Raw genomic sequence first — 19,182 nt, 5'->3', positions numbered from 1 at the left:
GAAAGAGAGAGATATGTAGTGCTCCAGATGGTCCGGGGGGGGGAAGGGCCTGTAGCGCTCCAGTTATTCTTGGACTATATCTCCCAATATTCCTAGCAAGCACTTGTGGTGATGAGGGATGATAGGATGTTGTCTGGTCCTATATGGGGATGCTGAACTCAGTGAGGATGTTAATCTACCTCTAAGATAATAGATAAGGTTGAGGCGCTCAAGGTGCAAGGGCACCTTGATTGAGTTAAAAAATAATAACTAAAGAACCTTAGAACGGCAGAGCTGGAAGGGACCCCGTGAATTGTGGAGTCCAGCCCAGTGGGGAATTCGAACTCTTCGCCCCTGACTCCGCAGCCAGAGACCTCAACCCCTGAGCTACTGAGTATATATGAAGGGTTGCAATAAGGACTGCACTCTTTGAAAGACTGTGTTCTCCAGAATAATTCCGTCTTCATCGAAGACCTTTTTTGCAGTGCGTCCCTCTGCTCAGTTTTGCTACCCTTAGAGAGATGCATTTTGGGGTGTGTGCATGTAAAAAAGTGGGGGTGATCTTCTCGTAGGCGCCCCCCTCCGGGCGCTGGAACTCTCGGCCACCAAAGGCCACATGCGCCCTGTTGCAGTGAAAAGCTGCTTCGTGTCGCGTGAGCAAGGCAGGGGAGACCCACCCTGGCTCTCGTGGTGCGACTCTGGGTACCCAGAGTCTAACCTGAGTTTGGAACCAAAGCAGGGTCAGTCCTGGCTGGCCCTCGGATGAGAAGCTGCCTGATAATATTGGGGAATTCCAGGTCGAGGTGGGAACGACTCTTGTGTGGTCCTGTTGCGAGTTCAGAACACAGGGCTAGAAAAGGCTCATGGTAGACACCCTCGGTTCCTGTCTTGTTTTTCATTGCTTCTGTCTATCAGCTCTCAGTGTTGGCAGCACAAGGGCATCCGTGTCTCAGGGGGTTGGGGAGTTTTTTTCTGCACATGGTATTGTTTATTCCGGGCTGTTTTTCCGTCTTCTTCTGGAGATCCTGGAGGATTAAAACCCAAGACACGTGGGGGAATCTTCTCTCGGTTTCTTTCCAGATTCGTCGAAGGCGCCTCGCCCGGCTCGCTGGCGGGCCGTCTTCCCAACCCTCTACCCCACTGACGTCTCCGCAGAGGGAGACCCCGCCTGGGCTGCCTGTCGCCGCACCGTCCCCCACGGCACCCCATAACCTCGGGCTAAACGTTCACCCCATGACCCCTGCTACCTCTCCCATCGGCGCATCAGGTAGGTGGCAGCTTCCACAATTAGCCCAGTTGCTAATAAAGGGTGGGTGATAGGTCTGGAACCGGGGCTGAGCTTCTTGGAGGAAACGTGGGATGCCAGACGAGCATCCTCAGCTGGTTTTTGAATGGACCGAATCACTCCTGTTAGAGGGCGAAAGTATGCAGCAACATTTTGTTGCAGATTCCAGTCTCTCTCTCTCCCTCTCTGGAGGCCTTCGAGAGAACACTGGAACACCATCTGATAGATCTGTTTTGATTTGGGTTTCTGGAGGCCTCCTGTGATTCTGTCAGAACCTAACAGGGGGCGGCGAACAAAACAAACGTGGCCTGGTGTTGTTGCTCTCTTCCGCAGGGGTCGCCCACCGGAGTCAGAGCAGCGAAGGAGTGAGTTCGCTCAGCAGCTCTCCCTCCAATAGCCTTGAAACCCATTCTCAGTCCCTCTCCCGGTCCCAGAGCATGGACATCGACAGCGTCTCCTGCGAGAAAAGGTGAGCCGGGGGCTCTTGAGGCCGGGGATGCCCTCTGAGAGTGAGAATGGGGAGAGCCTGGGGGTTCCCCCCCACCTTTGGGTCCCCAGGTGGACTGCAACTCCCAGAAATCCTGGGCTGTGCAGTGGGTGGCAAAGGCTTATGGGGGTTGTAGTCCAAGAACAGCTGGGGAACCCCTGGTCTAGTGCATTTTAAGGCCGAGTGGGCACCAGGACCTTCGGAAGTCCCTCCGCTCGCCCTTCCGACCCTCCGCTCACCCACGGGTGCTTTGTGGCCAGAAGGTTTTCTTAAAGCCCCAGTTGGGAACTCCTTCGGTTGCAGGTACTTGAAGGAGCTGGGGGATTCGATGGGGGCCCCCAGACCTCGTGCCCGGCTGGAGTATCTTTTTACTGGGAAAAACTCCAGTTCCTCGCCCCTTGGTGGAATTCCCATCTCCTGGGGTCCCTGTCCCCGGCTTCCATTCCAGAAAGCGGTGAAAGGCCAAGCCTTCCCCGAGGTCCGTGATCTTTTGTCTCCCCACCTGTCTTTGGTCTGCCAGCTCCCCAGAAATCCTAGTCAGCCCACCACTCACGAGTGGAGGCTCCTGGTAGCTGTAGTCCAGGGTTGTCTGGTGACCTCAGATCGGGGACCCCTGCTTCATGGAGGACAGGAACGGGCCATCTACGGTCAGGGGCCGGCTGCTGACAACATCTTCTTGGTTCTGCTTCTCCCGCCTCTTGCCCACCTATTAACGGGCTCTCTCTTCTGTGTGCAGCATGTCCCAGGTGGACGTCGATTCAGGAATCGAGAACATGGAGGTGGACGAGAACGACCGAAGAGAGAAAAGGAGCCTTACTGACAAGGTGGGTGAGCCCTCATCCCGTGCGCTGGGAGAACGCTTCACAATGCTCCTTGGTCGAAGATGCCTCTTATTTGAAAACAAAAGTTGGTTTTCACCAGCTTAGATATCCCTTGGCGAGCTCATGGCCGAGGTCATATCATTTCGAAACGTGCTCTCCGGACTATCCAGCGTCTGACCTGCCCATCTACAGATGTGTGGCCTCATCAGATGCTAAGGAGCTGAATCTTGGGCTCATGTCGCTGTGGTGTGTGAGAACGGGAAACCAAAATTTTTCACCTTCAAGAGGACTCAAGCTGTTTTTTTTAGCACTCTCTGTCCTTGGATTTGCAAGGACAACCTTTGTGCTGTTGCACAAACCCTAACGGATACCTCATTGCACCTCATTGCATCGACTTGGAAAAATTCAAGTGCATTGGTCTACAATTGGCTATGTTCTCCAGCCCTCCTTTGCACAGGGACGGTAGGAGGTGTAGTCCAGGACATCTTGAGGACACCAGCTTGGGGGATGAAGGTGTATATAAGCTTGAGTGCTCTTTTTGTGGCATGACCGAGATAAACCTCTGCTCTTTTTCCTCTTGTTTTTCCTCGTGGGGAAGGAGCCTCTGTCAGGATCAGAAATATCAGAAGAGCAGGCCGTACAGCTAGTCTGTAAGATCTTCCGGGTCTCCTGGAAAGACCGGGACAGAGACGTCATCTTCCTCACTTCCCTTTCCGAGCAATTCAGCCAGAACCCAAAAGAAGGTAAGGAACGCGAGTATTTTCCTCTTTGTGCTTGGAAAGGTGCGTGATCCATTGGGTGACAATCCCTATAATCTTATCAGACAGATCTACTGATTGCTAAGCCACCCTTAGCCTCTCTTTACCTGTTTCCTTCTCTGCTGTATCTGTAGGCCAGTCTTTTACTTGATATAATAAACTCACCAAGCATTTTGCATGAAGTGTGGTACTTATACCCCCACTCGATATAGCACTTGTACACCGCTTAGTACAAAATCTTAAACGGTTTCCAATAAAAGGTGTCTCTCTAAAACAAAACGAAACAGTTTCGGAAGAGGAGTGTGAGAATAGCCATTCGCTGAGGTGTTGTGTGAGAACCAGTTATATTTTGTCATACATACAGTAGGACCGGAGGATTGACAGATGATGGGCCCCCTAGGCCTTATGGCAGCTGTTGGAAACCACTGATAAGATCAAACCCTCTAACAGTGTAATGTGTGTTCTCTGGTTCCCTCTAGTGGTTAGTTCTGGTGATAGATCTGGGAAACATACTGTAATGGGGGGGTTATTTCATATTTTTAGGCAGTGGATAAGTGAAACTGTGGATACTGATCCCGTGGATGGGGAGGAGGTTCCTGTTGTGTGTTCTACATTTTTCAGGCAACACAGGGGAATATAGAGAGATCTGATTTCAGGGCAATGTGTAGTGCCACCTTATTATATCTGAATGACTACCAATAAAGCCGATCTTAAGGATCGCTGGAGTTGACTTGAGTACCTATGGGGCCAAGCTGGTTTTTTTGGGGGGTGGGGAACTACAACTCCCAGAATCCTCCAGCCCACATGGGGCTGGCCTGTCTGCCGGAAAGCTTGGATATTTCACCGTGAAAGTCTGGCCGCGGAAACCCGTGTGCTTTTCTCTTTTCCTTCCCAAGTGTTCTCGGACTTCAAGGACTTGATCGGGCAAATCCTGATGGAGGTCTTGATGATGTCGACCCAGTCGAGGGAAGAAAACCCTTTCGCCAGCTTAACGGCCACCTCTCAGCCCATCGCCGCCGCCGCCCGGTCTCCCGACCGAAGCCTGTTCCTTAACACGGGCTCCAACTCGGGGACGAGCCCCATCTTCTGCAACGTGGGGTCGTTTGGGTCCACCTCGTTGTCAAGGTAAGGGCAGACGCGGGAATGGATGCGTGACGTACTGCCCTGGCCAGGGGGGGGGGGGGGAAGAGCAGGAAGAAAGACTGTCTAGGCTCTGAAAGCTCGTCCTGTGGGAAGCCTTTGAAAGGTGTGTCTGTTTGAAGGGGAATGCTGCCTCTCGTCTGCAGGCTGGATCACAGAACCCCCCAGTGGACAGAGGCGGCTTCCCCTCTTCCCATGGGGTAGCGATTCTCAAGGGAGACTGGAGAGGGCTCCCTTCCATGTCCGGAGAGGAGGCTCACCTGTTGGGACGCCCAAATAAGGCTTCCCGAAGTCTGAAACCAGGCCGAGGCGTTGTCTGGGGGGGTGTCTCCCATCTCTTTGAAGGGCAGCTGTTGCAAGCCCGCTGGCCAGCTGGCCGCACTGGGCAGTGTGGGGGGTGTCTTACCCCCAACCAGGATCTCTCCTTAGCCTCCACCTAGTTCCACGAGTAACGAGAAGCCCTTTTGCACGTTGCCGGAAGCTGTGTGAGCAATTCTTCCTTCTCAGTCAGGCATGGCTTAGTTTTCCAATGAGGGCATAAATATGGAGAGGATCCTTCTTTTTTTTTTTTTTGGAGCCAAGGACAAAACCCAGTGGAGAGCAGGGTGGCGTTTCCTTGCCTTATCGTTGTTCCTCTTTGCCTTTCGTTTTGCTGTCATCTAAACTGCCGATTTCTCTCTCCGTTTCTCTCTGTGTCTCCGTTCCTGCCTGTCTCTCTCTCCGACCGCAGTCTGTACGGAACTAGCCCAGCTCCGAGTTTCAGCTTTGCAAACCCCCCGTCTTTGGTGGGTTCTTTTCTTGCCTCTTCTTCCCCGGGCCCTGTTGCCCCGGCTTCAACCTCCGCTCTTTCCACTAGCCCTCACGGGGTGCCGGCTGGGCCACTGAGCGCCCAGCCCTCGTCCCCAAGATACCGCCCGTACACGGTGGCCCACCCCTGGACCTTCCCGGCCCCTTCGCCTCTCCTTCCCTCCTCGATCTCCTCCCTTCTCTCTCGCTGCCCGGCGCCTCCAGTCATCAGCACCAGTCCTCCAGGTTTGCGGGCCCCTTCGGCCAGGATTAGACCGGTCACTATGGCCCTGCCATTGCTGACTGTTCTCGGCCAGCACCCCTCCCTCCTGAGTAGGACTCCGCCGTCGAGGTATTTTTCATGATTGCCGTTTTGTGCCTGCTGTGGAGTGTGGTGGTGGCTTGGCGTGCTTTGGGAGAACGTGACCTGGCCGCTCACTAACTCCTTCTTTTTAAAGATAAGCTTTCCTTTTTGGGTTGCATTGACTAGATGTCTCACTAACACCCACTGCCTTGCAAGCCAGGCCCTGTTGCGTGGTCGTGCTGTAGGCGCCGGAGATGTCAGAAACGCTCAGCCTTTTACAGGCCAGCAGAAGGGACGCGCGTAGAGGTCTTGCTTTACCGGCAGAAGGTTGAGAGAGGTGTCTTACCTACGGTTTACTCGCCCCCCTCCTCCATTTCTGGAAGTTGATGCAAGATGGACGGAGGCCAATTTTCTGACTAGTGGGTGGTGTGGTCCCATGATAACTCATCTGTTTAGCACAGGTAGCCCTTAAGTGCTTCCACTCCATTGCAGGCGTGAAAGTTTGTTCCCTAACGAGTCCAGATGAAAGGACTGGGGAGCTTGTCACAGCCCCCCCCTCTTTGTTTTAGACCGGGAGAATTGCTCCCCATTGGGAGCAGCCAGCACTGAGTTAGCTGACCTAATCGGCTCTTCTCACCTTACCCCATATGTGTCTCCCCCCCCCCCCCCCGGCATGCAGTTCATTTGTACCTGATTTATCTCCAAGGATTCCTGTTCGGATCCAAGCAGAAGGAGAGTTTGTTGGCTTTGCCTCTCTTTTGATCTGAATTGTAAACCCTTTCTCATTTGGAGTGTTTGCAGGCCTTTATCTTACAATAAGGCACCTGAACTGTTTTGTGGTTTTAATGAGTGTTGCTGACTTCCAGACCCAGTTTTCTGCATGCTTGCTGTGAAAAATCATATTAGCAAATATATATATGTTTGTTTTTTTAAAAAAGGATCCCTCACTCCCACGCTTTGGCTTTTCTGCTGTGCTTTCCGTCTCTCATATTCATGGGTCCATCTTTGCTTTTGTTACGATAGTACATACGAGAACCCTTTCTCTCTCCTCCTGGCTGTTTCTGATGTGTCTGGGGACAGTTCTGATGAAGGCAATGAGGATGAGGACGATGATTTTTCTTGTGTCCAGTTTGGGTCCAGGTATTTCAGAAAGTGTGTGTGGTTTTGCTTTGAACTTGGCTCCTTAAAAACAACAGCAACTAACTCCTGTTTGCCTTGTGCCCCAGCCAAAATCTGCTGCGTCTAATTCCACGGCCCTCCTAACATTTTTCTCAAAACAGTTTTGTGTGTCGAAAATCTTGACAATTAATCTTGTTTTCTTCCTTCCTGTGCTTTGGAACCTAGCAGAATAGCTCTCCGAGGTTCCCTTAAAAGTGGGTGAAGAAGTTGATTGCAGTGGCACAAGGATTCCCAATCTTGGGTCCCCAGATATTCTTGTATGACAGCTTCCAGAAGTCCTGGTGCACTGTAAGTGGTGAAGGATTCTGGGAGTTGCAGTCCAGGAACACCTGCAGGCTCAAGGTTGGGAAACTAATAGAATAGTGCTTCAAATAAATATATACCCGTATTTCTCGCTCCATAAGACACACCTTTCCATAAGACGCACCATTTTTTAGGAGAAGAAAACAGGAAAATATAATCTGTTTTCTTCGCTCCATAAGACGCACAGACTTTCCACCCCCCTGTTTTGTGGGGAAAAAGTGCGTCTTATGGTGCGAAAAATACGGTATATCACCAGTTGTTTTCAGTATACCTTGTAGAGATGAAACCCTCACTCTTAGAACAGTCTACTGGGGAGCCTCTGGCCGTCTAAATGGTGAAATGCTGCTCAAATCATCCTTTCCTGTTGCCCGTATCTGTCCTGGGTTTCTGGAAGATGGAAGCCCGAAGCCATTTGGAGGACCAGAACTTCCCCCACCCTGATCCACAACACCTGGCTTTGCTCAGGAGGCTTTATGTTGGCAAGCAGAGCTGGGGGCGGAGAGAATTTCTTTTTTTTGGACTACAGCTGCCAAAATCCCCCAGCCACCGTGGCTGCAAAAGAAGCGCCGTTGTCTTCAGAGATGCAGATGAGGATGATAGAGGTCTGCGGATCTGTCCTGCTATTACACATCAATGCTGGCCAACTGTTCCCGCCTTTAGTTAGATTTTATTTTTAAACCTTCTGTTAGGGAACCTAAAGAGGCTGATGGCAAACCCCTGGAAATATAAGATGGACATGTTAAAGGTGTCATTACAATAAAAGCCGGTGGTTCAGGCGAGGAAACTGAGCTCCACCATAAAAGCATTAAGACAGAACCTTGCCCTGTATCTTCAGAGGGTGCGCCCTGGGAACTCAGAGGGTCATTTTGCCTGAATTTTAAACGGCTCTTTTAAAAGCTGAGAAGCTTAACGAGGGATCCGCCTTCTTAATTGTAAAGCAGGCGATAGAGGCTCATTTGCCCTTTGGAGATGGGAAGGGGGGGTGGTAGGTGTGGCAGCTGGCGTGTGAAGACTCGGTCCAAAGAGTGCAGCTTTTATACGCACAACGGTGGCGTGCGTTTCTTGCCCTTGCGGATGGCGAGGCTTGCTTGCTGGCCCTGCGGGTTGAACGGAAGGCAGTGGGTCATGCCTTACGAATCCAGGATCTCTTGCTCTTGAAACTGGCTTCTCTGGAAGCCCTTCAGCTCATGTTGAGACCACGTTGTTTCGTGGGTCATGAAAGGTCTGCACCAGCCAGCTTGCTGGGGCCGCCCGGCTCACTCGGATGGCAACTTCGCCTGGGTTTTAAATCGGTCATTGGTGCAGGATCAGCTTGTAGAACCTCGGTTCTTGGGTGCTAGGTTCACCTAGAGCCTAGAATCCATGTCCTAGGCTCACACATGCATGGGCACCACGCGGGAATACACAGTGTGTGCTCGCTTGCATTCCAGTGTGTCTGCTCAATGCAACAAACTATGATTTGCTTAAAAAAAATTGATAATAATAATGATGGTAAGGAATACATGAATTATCCCCTGTGTTTTAAGTGTGATTTGTGTCGTTTTTGCAACTCTTCCAACTAACACGCTGTCTTTAGAGGAGTTAAGCAAAGAGCCAGGGTATGGAGTTCACAGCCTGTCCACAGGGGCATATAGTTATGATAGATCGTTCGCTGGTAGCACTGTTTGGTACGGGCGGAAAAAGACCTTAACCAATTGTGTTTCCACTTTATATGGTTTCACTGCCTGGACAGGCCCTTAGAAAGATTGGGGCTTAGGAGAGAACCCAGGTTCAGGCCTCCGCTGTGACACAGAACTCCCTGGGTAGCCTTGGCCTAGTTACTTTCTCAGCCTGACCTACCCACGCAGGTTGTGCCAAGAAACTGGGAGAGAGAAGAACCATGTATGCTCTTGGAATATATTGGGGGGGGGGAGTGGGATGTCAAAGTACCACGTAATAGTACTGCCGATGGAGTAGGGGAATAGCGTATGTAAACGTCTTCAAGATCAAGGCTATGTGTGTAAACATCCACAAGGATCAGCTGTACTCTATGAGATGTTCCACAGGGGAGTGGAATGCCTCCAGAGGGCTCATGAAGAGACCTGTGACCTTGCCTTACGTGTGTGTAGGATACGTTTTTCTTTTTTAAAAAAATCCCCTTTTTGTTCCAAAGCGGTGGAGGTTCCGGAGGGGCCAGCGTTTCTGACTTGTGCGGCGACCATTTCACCATCGAGACGTGCAAGGAGACGGAGATGCTGAACTACCTCATTGAGTGCTTCGACCGGGTGGGGATCGAGGAGAGGAAGGCGCCAAAGGTTGGTCTTGAATCTTAAGTTCATTTTTTCCTGGGCACGGTAAAGATTTTTTTTTTTGCTCATGTGTGTGTGTGTGTGTGTGTGTTTTTCTCCACTTAAATGGCTTCATGTGCAATGTTGCAGAATTTATTGTTGTGATGTGCCGTCAAGTCGACCCTCGGAACGAGCGACCTCCAAAATGTCCCCAATTCAACAGCCCTGCTGAGCTTTTTTGTAAACTCAAGCTTGTGGCTTTCTTTAGGGGGTTAGCCCATCTTGTATTTAGATTGTCCTCTTTTCCTGCTGCCTTCTGCCTTTCCTAGCATTATATATAGGCACCCTTTTGCAAACAGTTTTCCCTGGAATAATACATTTTTTATACACGATACGTCACTAATATCTAGCAAGGAGATGCTGGGAATATTTTCCTTCCATCGCAGGGGGAAAGCCTAACAGACTTTCCCCCCCTTCCCTGCTCATGTTGCCCCCTCCCCACTCCTCATAACAACCCAATCCCATTTTTTAATCAAGCAAAAGAGGATGCTCAAAACTGTGCGCGGTCCCAGGCGAGGGAGCCAAGGCACATAATCTTTGGGTTTCGGTCCTTCTCGCAGATGTGCAGCCAGCCGGTGGTGACCCAGCTGCTGAGCAACATCCGGTCCCAGTGCATTTCCCACGCGGCTCTGGTGCTCCAGGGATCCTTGACGCAGCCGAGGTGAGCCGGGCCACGGTGTGGCGGGACAACATGCCCGGGAGGGGGTGTGTGCATGTGTGCGTGGTGGGCTTGTTGGTTGGGATTCACTTTTGAGGGTCAGCTTGGATTTTATAAGACAAAAGGTGGCCAGAGCGAACCAGCAGGGTGCTGTTCTTAACAAAAAACAACCCAGTGGGTTTAACCCTCAAGATTTGCAAGCTGCCCTCAAAGCTGCTTCAGGGGTGCTGGGAATGCCCCCCCCTTTACTGCCAGGTCCATGTCGGGTCCAGCAGACAGAACCCCACGGGAGTTGGTTCTGGCATTTGCAGGGCAGCACCCATGTGTGGCGTTCAGCCCAGGAGGCTGATGCCCTTTAGGTCTGTTGGACTACATCCTCCAGCATCCCCATGGCCGTGTGCTGGCTGGGGATAATGGACATTGTAGTCCAAATGATATTCTTCCTTCCCGTTGCTGTTCCCTTGCCCCCACTCCTCAAAGCGTGTTAGGCTTCGAATCCAGTCTTAAGGAAAATAAGTGGAGTTGGGAAGAGTTTTGGCTGGGGGGGGGTCTAGGTGGGGGAGGGACACTTCCCAGAATCCCTCCCCCCCCGAGAGCATCATGCCGAGTGCCTAGCGTGACCAGAGAACTCTGGGAGGGGGAAGGCGAGCACGATAGCTATGGAAATCCCCCCCCCCCCGAGGCCTCTTTGCAGGTGGGTGGGTGGGGGCAATGGCTTCTCTCCCTGCTCACTCCCTTTTTCCCTCTGGAAGCTGGAGAGAATTTTCCTCACCTCCCTGATTTCTTTTTTGGGGGGAGGGCACCCAGGTCCCTCCAGCAGCAGTCGTTGCTCGTCCCTTACCTGCTTTGCCGGAACCTCCCTTTCGGCTTCATCCAGGAGCTGGTCCGGACGACGCATCAGGACAACGAGGTCTTCGAGCAGGTCAGCCATCCTCCCTCCCCCCCGGCCGGCCAGCGTCCGAGAATTGTCCCTTGTCCCTCTGCCCCTGATGGACCGACCCACTCATCCACACTCTTGTTTAAAAAGGGGGATTCCATCTGAGTGATGCGTGAAATGGGCCCAGGCTGGCTGTGTTTGCCCTAAGACAGGAAATCTCGACTCATTTTCTTTCTCTTTCTTCCACGAACAGATTTTTATCCCTATTTTGCAAGGCCTGGCTCTTGCTTCGAAAGAGTGTTCCCTAGATAGCGACAATTTTAAGTACCCCCTTATGGTGAGTAGCATTCCTTCCTCTTTTTCTCCTGGTTCATGAAGCTGCTGTTGTTTCCTAGGCGATCCGTTACCCATGGTCTGTGGAATAGCTTACTTTGTTGTAAAGGCAGCAGTCAGGGGACCAGATTTCTCAGGGTTGTATTTTGGGAGGGGGCAGCAGGTAGGGATGTGGAATCCCAGCCTGTAGAAGGCTCGCTCATGAGGAAGAGGGACCCTAAGCTAATCCTGAACCTGCTAGAGCTCTCTGTGCGGGTCTCTTATTATTTTTTTTCCTGAAAAGGAAGATTTAACCATGTCAGCCTCTTCCCACCGGGTATGGTGAAGTGGTACAGCCCCAGCCACTGATCTGGTCGCCCGAACGAAGGCTGGGTCTGTTCAGCATGTCATCCACCCAGGAAGTGAGCTCTCTGTATTAAGTGGGAAGATAAACCTGCTGGGTCAGAGGCAAAAGATGCGCCCTTCGGCTCATTAAAAAAATGGGCGTCATGGGGAACTGGGTCACCGGGGGGGGGCCTCTGACCCAGCGGGCCATGATCTGCGAAAGCTGACGAAAACAGGTTCACTTGTAAGGTCCCACGAGGTTCTCTGTTGCTTTTGCTGCTGCGGCCGGCCGGGGACTCCTCGGAAAAATCCCAATTTAGGGGTTCTCTCCACCTGAGGCCGGATCTCGGGCTGTTTTCCCACGCAGTCTTTGCAATGGGGAGATTAGAGTGTGAACGGAGGGCGTCCAGAGGGGAAAGGGTCTTGTCCCGATGGGGCTGTGGTGCCATCCAGGAGATGTAAAAGGTGTGGTCCATTGCCCACGGCCCTCCTTCGGTGGTGGCCTGCCATTCCTCCCGCCCTGCCCGTCAGGGCTGTGGGAGGCGTTGGCGTCGGCGGCAGCAGAGAAGGTTCTTTTTGTCCCGGGGTCTCCGCATTCCTCCGGCGCTTAATTGTGTAAGACAAAGGCTTCGGTGTAGAAGGAGGACAAGCGCTCCATTCACGAGCCCGGCCAGCTCCTGAATGGCTGTTTCACAGTTTGCTGGGCACCAAACAGGGCAAAGGTTTGTGCTACCAGGAGTTTGCAAAATTGGACAGGAAGGGTTTTTTTGTTGTTTTTTTTTAAACTTGTCGTGAATAAGTTGGAGGCTGGCAAAGGTGGTCGACATCTTGCCCTGGAGAGACAGGGCTAACGCTTAAGAAAGAGGCTCATGTGGATTTGCCCCCAAATAAAAGTTTCATTACTGTGAAAAAGGTTTTTCTGTTACACTGCACTTGCTAATGCCGCGGGAGGAGCAGGGCCTTTTTGATGGTGGCTCCGGTTCTGTGGAATAAGTTCCCCAGAAGGGCTTGCCTGTGACTCATGTTGTTGTTTTTATTATTTGGCATCAGAAACCCAAGCCATTACAGCGTTTTTGAGCCCCGAATTTCTTCCCTCCTTCAGCGCTGAGTGCCGTTTTCTCTTACGGTTCACATTTTTCTTGGATTCACAATGGTTTCTTTCATCGATGGCTATGCAAGGCACACTGTGTTTAGGGTGGGCTGTTCGAAAGGCAGTCGTTTAGAAAAACAAGCAAAAATCACGGCACGCTCTACGGCCTTCCCGGTCGAGTAGTCTTCCGCAGCCGGGTTCCTTTCCCGGTGTGCTGCCGTACTAGACTCCAGTCCGTTGCCCCAAAGCCTGTCTTGAACAAAAAAAAAGTCTTTGCTTGCTAGCGGGTGGAGAATAGGGATGGGGGCCTGTCGGGTATCTCTCCGGGAGAGAAGTCCACTGCCTGGGAGCAGCCACCGAAAAGGCCCTGCCTTCATTCCTTGCGAAACGTGTCTCTGAAGATCTCCCCGAGGTTTTCAAAGCCCTTGTTTGAGAGGGAAAAGGACAGATCCTGGTCCCGGAAAGGGCTGACAGAGGAGGGCCACGTTGGCTTTTAGCTTTCCCCTTGCACATTGGGAGCGTCGTCCGGCCCCAAAGCCACTCACTTTCCCTTCTGTAAAGGGACACTCTTTTATTAGTTGGCCCAAGAACCGGAGGGAGAAGTCCAACGGAGCCGTTTGCTGATGTTTTCCTTCCCCACCCCCCTTTTTTCTAGGCTTTAGGTGAACTGTGTGAAATCAAGTTTGGGAAATCCCATCCGGTGTGCAGCTTGGTGAGTATTAAAACGGTACAGCTTGGGGGATTTTGTTTTGGCCCCGGGGTCTGGTTCGTGGTGGGAGAACCAGATAGATGGAGGCAGCAGAGCCCAGCAGAGCATCCAAAACACCCATAGAGTTAACTTTCCTGTGCCTTTTTTAAAAAAAAATATTTTATTTTGCATCTATAGGTTGTGTCTCTGCCGTCGTGGCTGCCAAAGTCTCTCAGCCCCGGTACAGGCCGGGAACTGCAACGGCTGTCTTATCTTGGGACTTTCTTCAGCCTCTCTGTCTTCGCCGAGGATGATGTAAGTGTGGAGGAAATGGCCAGGTCCACCACAGTCTGAAAATGTTAAAATAACTTTTATTGAAGGGTTCTTCCCATTTCAAGTACACTGTACACAGCTGGCCACTAGGGGGAGACAGAGACCATGCAATGTGTACAGTGTTATCCAGAGAAATAGATTTCCATGGTGTCATTACCAGAAGCGGGCACTAGATGGAGCCAGAGACCATGATAGGTGTAGCATTTGTTATTTATAGCATTCCAAGCCCCCCTTGGGGACCAGGGTCTTATTGTACACACATGCATGTCTGGGAGCTTCTTTAGAGGGCCTTTTACCGTTTCCAAGTTTCCGGTGTATACACTGGCAGGTTATAAACATCTGCCTTTCAGGAGCGTCCCTCCCTGCTTCAGCTGTGGTGGGTTACGGCCCGTGAAAACTGAAGCCCGATAAAATCTGTGTATCTTTCAGGTACCGCTTGACTCTGCCGTTTATGTGCTTCTTGCCTGTCTGTTTGTACTGCTGTGTAATTGAGAGTTTGCTAGGAAGAACGACGAATAAGTCTCTCTACGGCAAGAGGACATTCATAGGATGACTGCATCCTTTTAGGACACAGAAGGAACTCCGCCTGTAACTGTTGCTTACTGATATCTTTTTTTTTTTCCTTTACTCTTTATAGCCTAGAGTAGTGGAAAAATATTTCTCCGGGCCTGCTATTACCTTAGAAAACACTCGGGTCGTGAGCCAGTCGCTGCAACATTACCTGGAGTCCGCCAGGGTAGGTATCCAGGCGTGAAAAAGCTGGGGTTCAAATCTTGAGCATGTCGGGATGGGGTGGTCTGGAAATGCCAATAACAAGGGGATGATGAGCCCCAGCCACCTTGAAGCTTGCTCTGAGCCAGTGGTTACCACCTTGGCTCCCCGGAGGTTCTTGCACTACAACTCCCAGAAGCCTTCACCACGAGCTGCGCCGGCCAGGGCTGTCGTCCAAGAGCCTCTGAGGACCCGAGGTTGGGAGCCGCTGCTCTGCGCTGTTTCATGGCGCACGGCGGCCCTTCAGTTACGAGTCCCTGCTTTCTTGTTTCGACTTTCAGCAAGAGCTGTTCAAGATCCTGCACAGCGTTTTGCTCAATGGAGAAACTCGGGAGGCGGCGCTCAGCTACATGGCTGCTGTGGTTAACGCCAACATGAAGAAGGCCCAGATGCAGGTGACTTTGCCTCCGCAGCCCTTGCAGAGACATGCCACGTGCTCCTTACCGGCCTCTCCTCAATCAGTTTAGGATTCTGAATGGTTTCATCACATCCGTTAGGTTTGGTGCTCCGTGGTGCGGTGGCTAAACTGCAGCTCACACTCTGCTCACAATCCGGGTTCAATCCTAGGTAGCTGGCTCTGGGTTCACGCAGCTTTCCGTTCTTCCGATGTTGGTAAATTGAGTATCCCAGCTTGCTGGTTAGGCAATGTGTAGCCTGCATAATTAAAATTTGCTTTCGCTTGTTATAAGCAGGCTGGGCTAGGGCGAAGGCCTTGTGTTGGGTTCCTACGATGAAGCTGCTGATCCTTAGTTTTGAGCAATCAAACCGGGCACCCCTTCCTCGGCCCCAGCTTGTCATAGCGCTCTCCTCTTAAGTGCCTGCATTTTCAATGGCGTGGCCTCGGCTCTTTCTGACTTGCAGACAGACGACCGGTTGGTATCCACGGACGGCTTCATGCTGAACTTCTTGTGGGTCCTGCAGCAGCTGAGCCTGAAGATCAAGCTGGAGACGGTGGATCCCTCTTACATCTTTCATCCCCGGTGTCGCATCCTCCTCCCACCGGACGAAACGCGCGTGAAAGCCACCATGGAGGATGTCGGCGGCTGGATGACAGAGCTGTGTGAGTTTCCCTCCTGCAGCCGCGGAGGGTTGCGGCCGACCCCATTTCGTTCGCTGGTGACGAACAAGGACCGATCCAGGAGTGCGTTGGTGGCAAAGCCTCAGAGGTCCTGCTGCCTGGTTGCCGAGGGCAGAGATAGGCACATGTCCAGCCTGTTGGATCGGTTTGGTGTTTTTTTAACTAAAAGGTCCATCCTCCCGCGGCCAGTGCTCAGGGGATTATGGGACGTAAAGTGCCAGACGTCTGGCAGAGGCGCAGGGTCTTCTTGGTGGTGTCGCCCAGGCTATGGAGGCAGCTCCCGGAGGGGCTATGCTGGGCCCCCTCCCTGTATTCTTTTAGGGGAGACGGCTGAAAAGACGGCTATCGAGGGAAGCTTTTCTGCTTTGATGCCGGTCGAGCATCTTGCCTCTGGTTCTGCTTCTCTGCGATAATTCGTTGGTGCCACTGTTTTTTTTTGTGCTTTTGTGACATTGTTGTCTCCCCTTTATTGATGTGTTTTTTGGTTGCAGGGTTGTGGTTTTAACCCTTTCTAGACCACCCAGAACAGTGCTTCAGTACTAATGGGCCAGTATATAAAAATACATGCATGCGTGGGTCACCCCCGCCTTCTCATTTTTCTTCTCTTCCCTCTTTTTTTCCCCAGCTAGGGATCTCTCTCTCTTCTCGGAGCCGAAATTTCCCACCGAATGTTTCTTCCTGACCCTCCACGCTCACCACCTCTCCATTCTGCCCAGCTGCCGCCGGTACATCCGTCGACTGAGGGCCATCCGGGAACTCAACCGGTAAGGAAGCCGCACGGGGAGCCTTGCTTCCAAAGTGTGAATTTTGGAGGCCCAAAAATAGAAGACGGCGGTGGAGGTAGACGTTCAGTGAAGCCCCAAATATTTTTGTGTATGCACGGAAAGTAAAATTTAAAAAATAAAAAATAAAATTCCATCCCCATAGGAGATCTTTAGTTTTAGAGGGAGATGCAAATAAGTAAACAACAGCATCAAGTTCTTTAGAATGATTATTAGAATTGTAGGGGTGTAGCAAATGAGATAGAAAAAAAATAATGGGTCCATTTGAAATGTGGCGTTGGAGGAGAGCTTTCCTGGGCTGCCAGAAAGGTCAGCCAGTGGGTCCTGGATCAAATCGAGCCCGTGTGATTTCTGGAGGCCAAAGTGCTAAAGTTGAGGCTGTTCTCCTTTGGACACATCCTGAGAAGGCAGGATTTTCTGGAAAAGACGACAGTGCTAGGAAAGGCAGAAGGCAGCAGGAAAAGAGGAAGAACCAATACGAGATGGACTGATTCCCTAAGGAAGCCACAACCTTCAGTTTGCAAGAGCTGAGCAGGGCTATTGAGGATGGGATATTCTGGAGATTGCTCATTCATGGGGTCACCATGAGTCGGAGGTGACATGATGACACTTTAACAACAGATTAAAAAGTCGGTGCTTCTTTCCTCCAAGGCTTCAACGAGGAGTCAACCTGGTGGATTTAGAAAAACCCAACACATTTTGATCCCCTTGATCAGCAAGACACCTTTCAAAACACAGCGTCATAAAACCTGCAGCTGCCACTTCGAAATGTGAAGTGGCTTAACCTGAGCTAGACTACTGCCCTCTCTCGCACGGGTTACTGTCCCTGAATCCACCTATTTCCGGGTAGAATTCTTCCCTAGCCCTCGCCACAGACGGCGAGGATCAAACCTGGGAGGTGTTTCACTCCCGAAAGGCTTCTGAGCCAAAGCCTGTCGAACCGCCTGCCTGCCTCTCGCCATGTCGTTGGGGACCATCAGCAACGATTTGGACCTCCTGATCCGCAGAAGGGGCTGCGGTGCGCCTCTGGAGACGATGCTTAGCTGTGTTGAACCCGGAGGGCTGGGGGAGGCTCCGTTTGGCCCACGCGCTCATGCCCTCTGGGGCATTGTCTTGTTTGGAGCATCGTGCCAGCGTTCCCAGAAAGCTCCGTAGGCTGCCAATGGCTCCATTGTTCAGCCGGGTCCAAGCTGGCGTGAGTCACCGGGGATGTAGGGGGGAGGGAGGCATTGCTGGCCAGAAACTCACTGGGAGTGTCTGTGTGCACAGGATCACCAGGAACTGGAGCCTTGGCGGCCACCCCAAACATCAAGGGGATGGGGAAGGGCGCCGTCAGGATGATTTAGGAAGAGGGTGGCATCGGTGCCGTGGCTAGACTGCAGTACTGCAGCCAAAGACTCATGGCCTGGGTTCAATCCCAGGTTGCTGGCTGGAGGTTCGCTCAGCCTTCCATCCTTCTGAGTTCAGTAAAATGAATACCCCGCTCACTGGGGGTGCAATAGGTGGCCTGAATAATTAAGTTGTAAACTGCCCAGAGAGTGTTTTTAAGTGCTATGGGGTGGTCTATCAGCAACACACTTTGCTTTCCGTATTTTTTTTCCTTTGGTGGATGGAAGTTTGCAGAGTTGGAAGTTAATAAGGAAGAACACGTATGAAAAGCTGGGGAAATCAGGTTGCTTTATGACCCACAGATTACTGTTGTTGTTTTTCTGCCACACTGTATTATTATTAATTTCAGGTCCAGTTCTGAGTTAGGGAGAAAGTAACATTTGGTTAACTACTAAAAAGTTTGAAGCATTTCATTATTTTTGACTTCTAGTGGGTAGCCTGACTCTCCCCGTTTTGTGCTGTGAGATTGTAAAACGGGAAAGGGAACTGAAACCTTGGAGATTTTTTTGGCAGGAGTGTTTGGAACCGGGAGGTGATCCTGCAGGTCACGCAGCTAGAGTCTGCTCAACGCAACCTTTGCTCCGGCTCTCGCCAATTGTGCTTCGGCTTTAATTAAGAGGTGTTCTCCCCCCCCCTTTGTCTTGTTTCTTAAGGACGGTGGAGGATTTAAAAAATAACGAAAGCCAGTGGAAGGATTCTCCGCTAGCCACTAGGCATCGAGAAATGCTGAAACGGTGTAAAACGCAACTCAAGGTTTGTCCATTTCTGGAAGTCGGCTGGTCTGGTCCTCCTTTTGTTGTGAAACATCTGGAGGACACCAGCTAGCCTGCCTGGGACCGAGGGTTTTCACACAGGCAGTTTTAGCCCTGCTTCTCCACACATGGTTTGTGAAATGTCAGGCTTTATTCCCCGAGAGCAATGCCGTCCATTGGAGAGCTGGTTTTTGCTTGGGGTGGGGAGTTCTCTCTTGATTCCCCCCTCCCCGTATCTGTTCTTCGGCTGATCTCTGCTCTCGTGTCGTCTTGGCCCAGAAACTGGTGCGGTGTAAAGCGTGTGCGGATGCCGGCCTCTTAGACGAGAATTTCCTTCGGAGGTGCCTGAATTTCTACAGCATGGTGATCCAGCTTTTGCTGCGGATCCTTGACCCTGCCTATCCTGAGTGAGTGGCCCTCGGAGTGGATCTCTGCCGCCCGCGTGCGTTGGGTGGCGGCGAAGTGGCTGACTCGCGCCTGTTAGACGATTGTGGGTTTGGGGGGCCTAAGTACAGAGGAGGTTGTTCTGATGACCCCCCCTTAGGAAAAGTCTTACCCCTTTGAACCGTCTTCTCTCCCGTCCCGCCCACAGCATAAAGCTGCCTTTAAACCCCGACGTCCCGAAAGTCTTCGCTGCGTTGCCTGAATTTTATGTGGAAGATGTTGCAGAGTTTTTATTTTTTATTGTACAGTAAGTAAGAAGCCCCCTTTGATCACCATCACGTGCTTAGAACGGCA

The 19,182-nt window shown here is 51.6% G+C and overlaps 1 protein-coding gene across 2 annotated transcripts in view; it reads left to right on the top strand.

Moving 5' to 3' along the window:
- UBE4B (ubiquitination factor E4B) overlaps positions 1-19,182 on the top strand; it is a 36,107-nt gene that overhangs the window by 7,383 nt on the left and 9,542 nt on the right. The window contains exons 2-21 of one of the 2 annotated variants that reach the window (XM_020782216.3): positions 1,060-1,246; positions 1,598-1,733; positions 2,488-2,575; positions 3,171-3,315; positions 4,227-4,455; positions 5,201-5,608; positions 6,584-6,700; positions 9,195-9,336; positions 9,930-10,030; positions 10,835-10,949; positions 11,158-11,241; positions 13,307-13,363; positions 13,538-13,654; positions 14,310-14,408; positions 14,725-14,838; positions 15,305-15,503; positions 16,147-16,285; positions 18,346-18,445; positions 18,724-18,851; positions 19,037-19,135. In XM_020782216.3, the coding sequence (XP_020637875.3) occupies positions 1,060-1,246; positions 1,598-1,733; positions 2,488-2,575; positions 3,171-3,315; positions 4,227-4,455; positions 5,201-5,608; positions 6,584-6,700; positions 9,195-9,336; positions 9,930-10,030; positions 10,835-10,949; positions 11,158-11,241; positions 13,307-13,363; positions 13,538-13,654; positions 14,310-14,408; positions 14,725-14,838; positions 15,305-15,503; positions 16,147-16,285; positions 18,346-18,445; positions 18,724-18,851; positions 19,037-19,135 (2,804 nt within the window). The remainder of the gene's footprint in view (positions 1-1,059; positions 1,247-1,597; positions 1,734-2,487; positions 2,576-3,170; positions 3,316-4,226; positions 4,456-5,200; positions 5,609-6,583; positions 6,701-9,194; positions 9,337-9,929; positions 10,031-10,834; positions 10,950-11,157; positions 11,242-13,306; positions 13,364-13,537; positions 13,655-14,309; positions 14,409-14,724; positions 14,839-15,304; positions 15,504-16,146; positions 16,286-18,345; positions 18,446-18,723; positions 18,852-19,036; positions 19,136-19,182) is intronic. The other variant, XM_020782217.3, reaches the window with a different exon arrangement.

Source organism: Pogona vitticeps, chromosome 7, assembly GCF_051106095.1.
Source record: "Pogona vitticeps strain Pit_001003342236 chromosome 7, PviZW2.1, whole genome shotgun sequence".
Taxonomy (NCBI): domain Eukaryota; kingdom Metazoa; phylum Chordata; class Lepidosauria; order Squamata; family Agamidae; genus Pogona; species Pogona vitticeps.
Note: the sequence above shows the minus strand (reverse complement) of the source record. Positions and strands in the feature narration are given on the sequence as shown.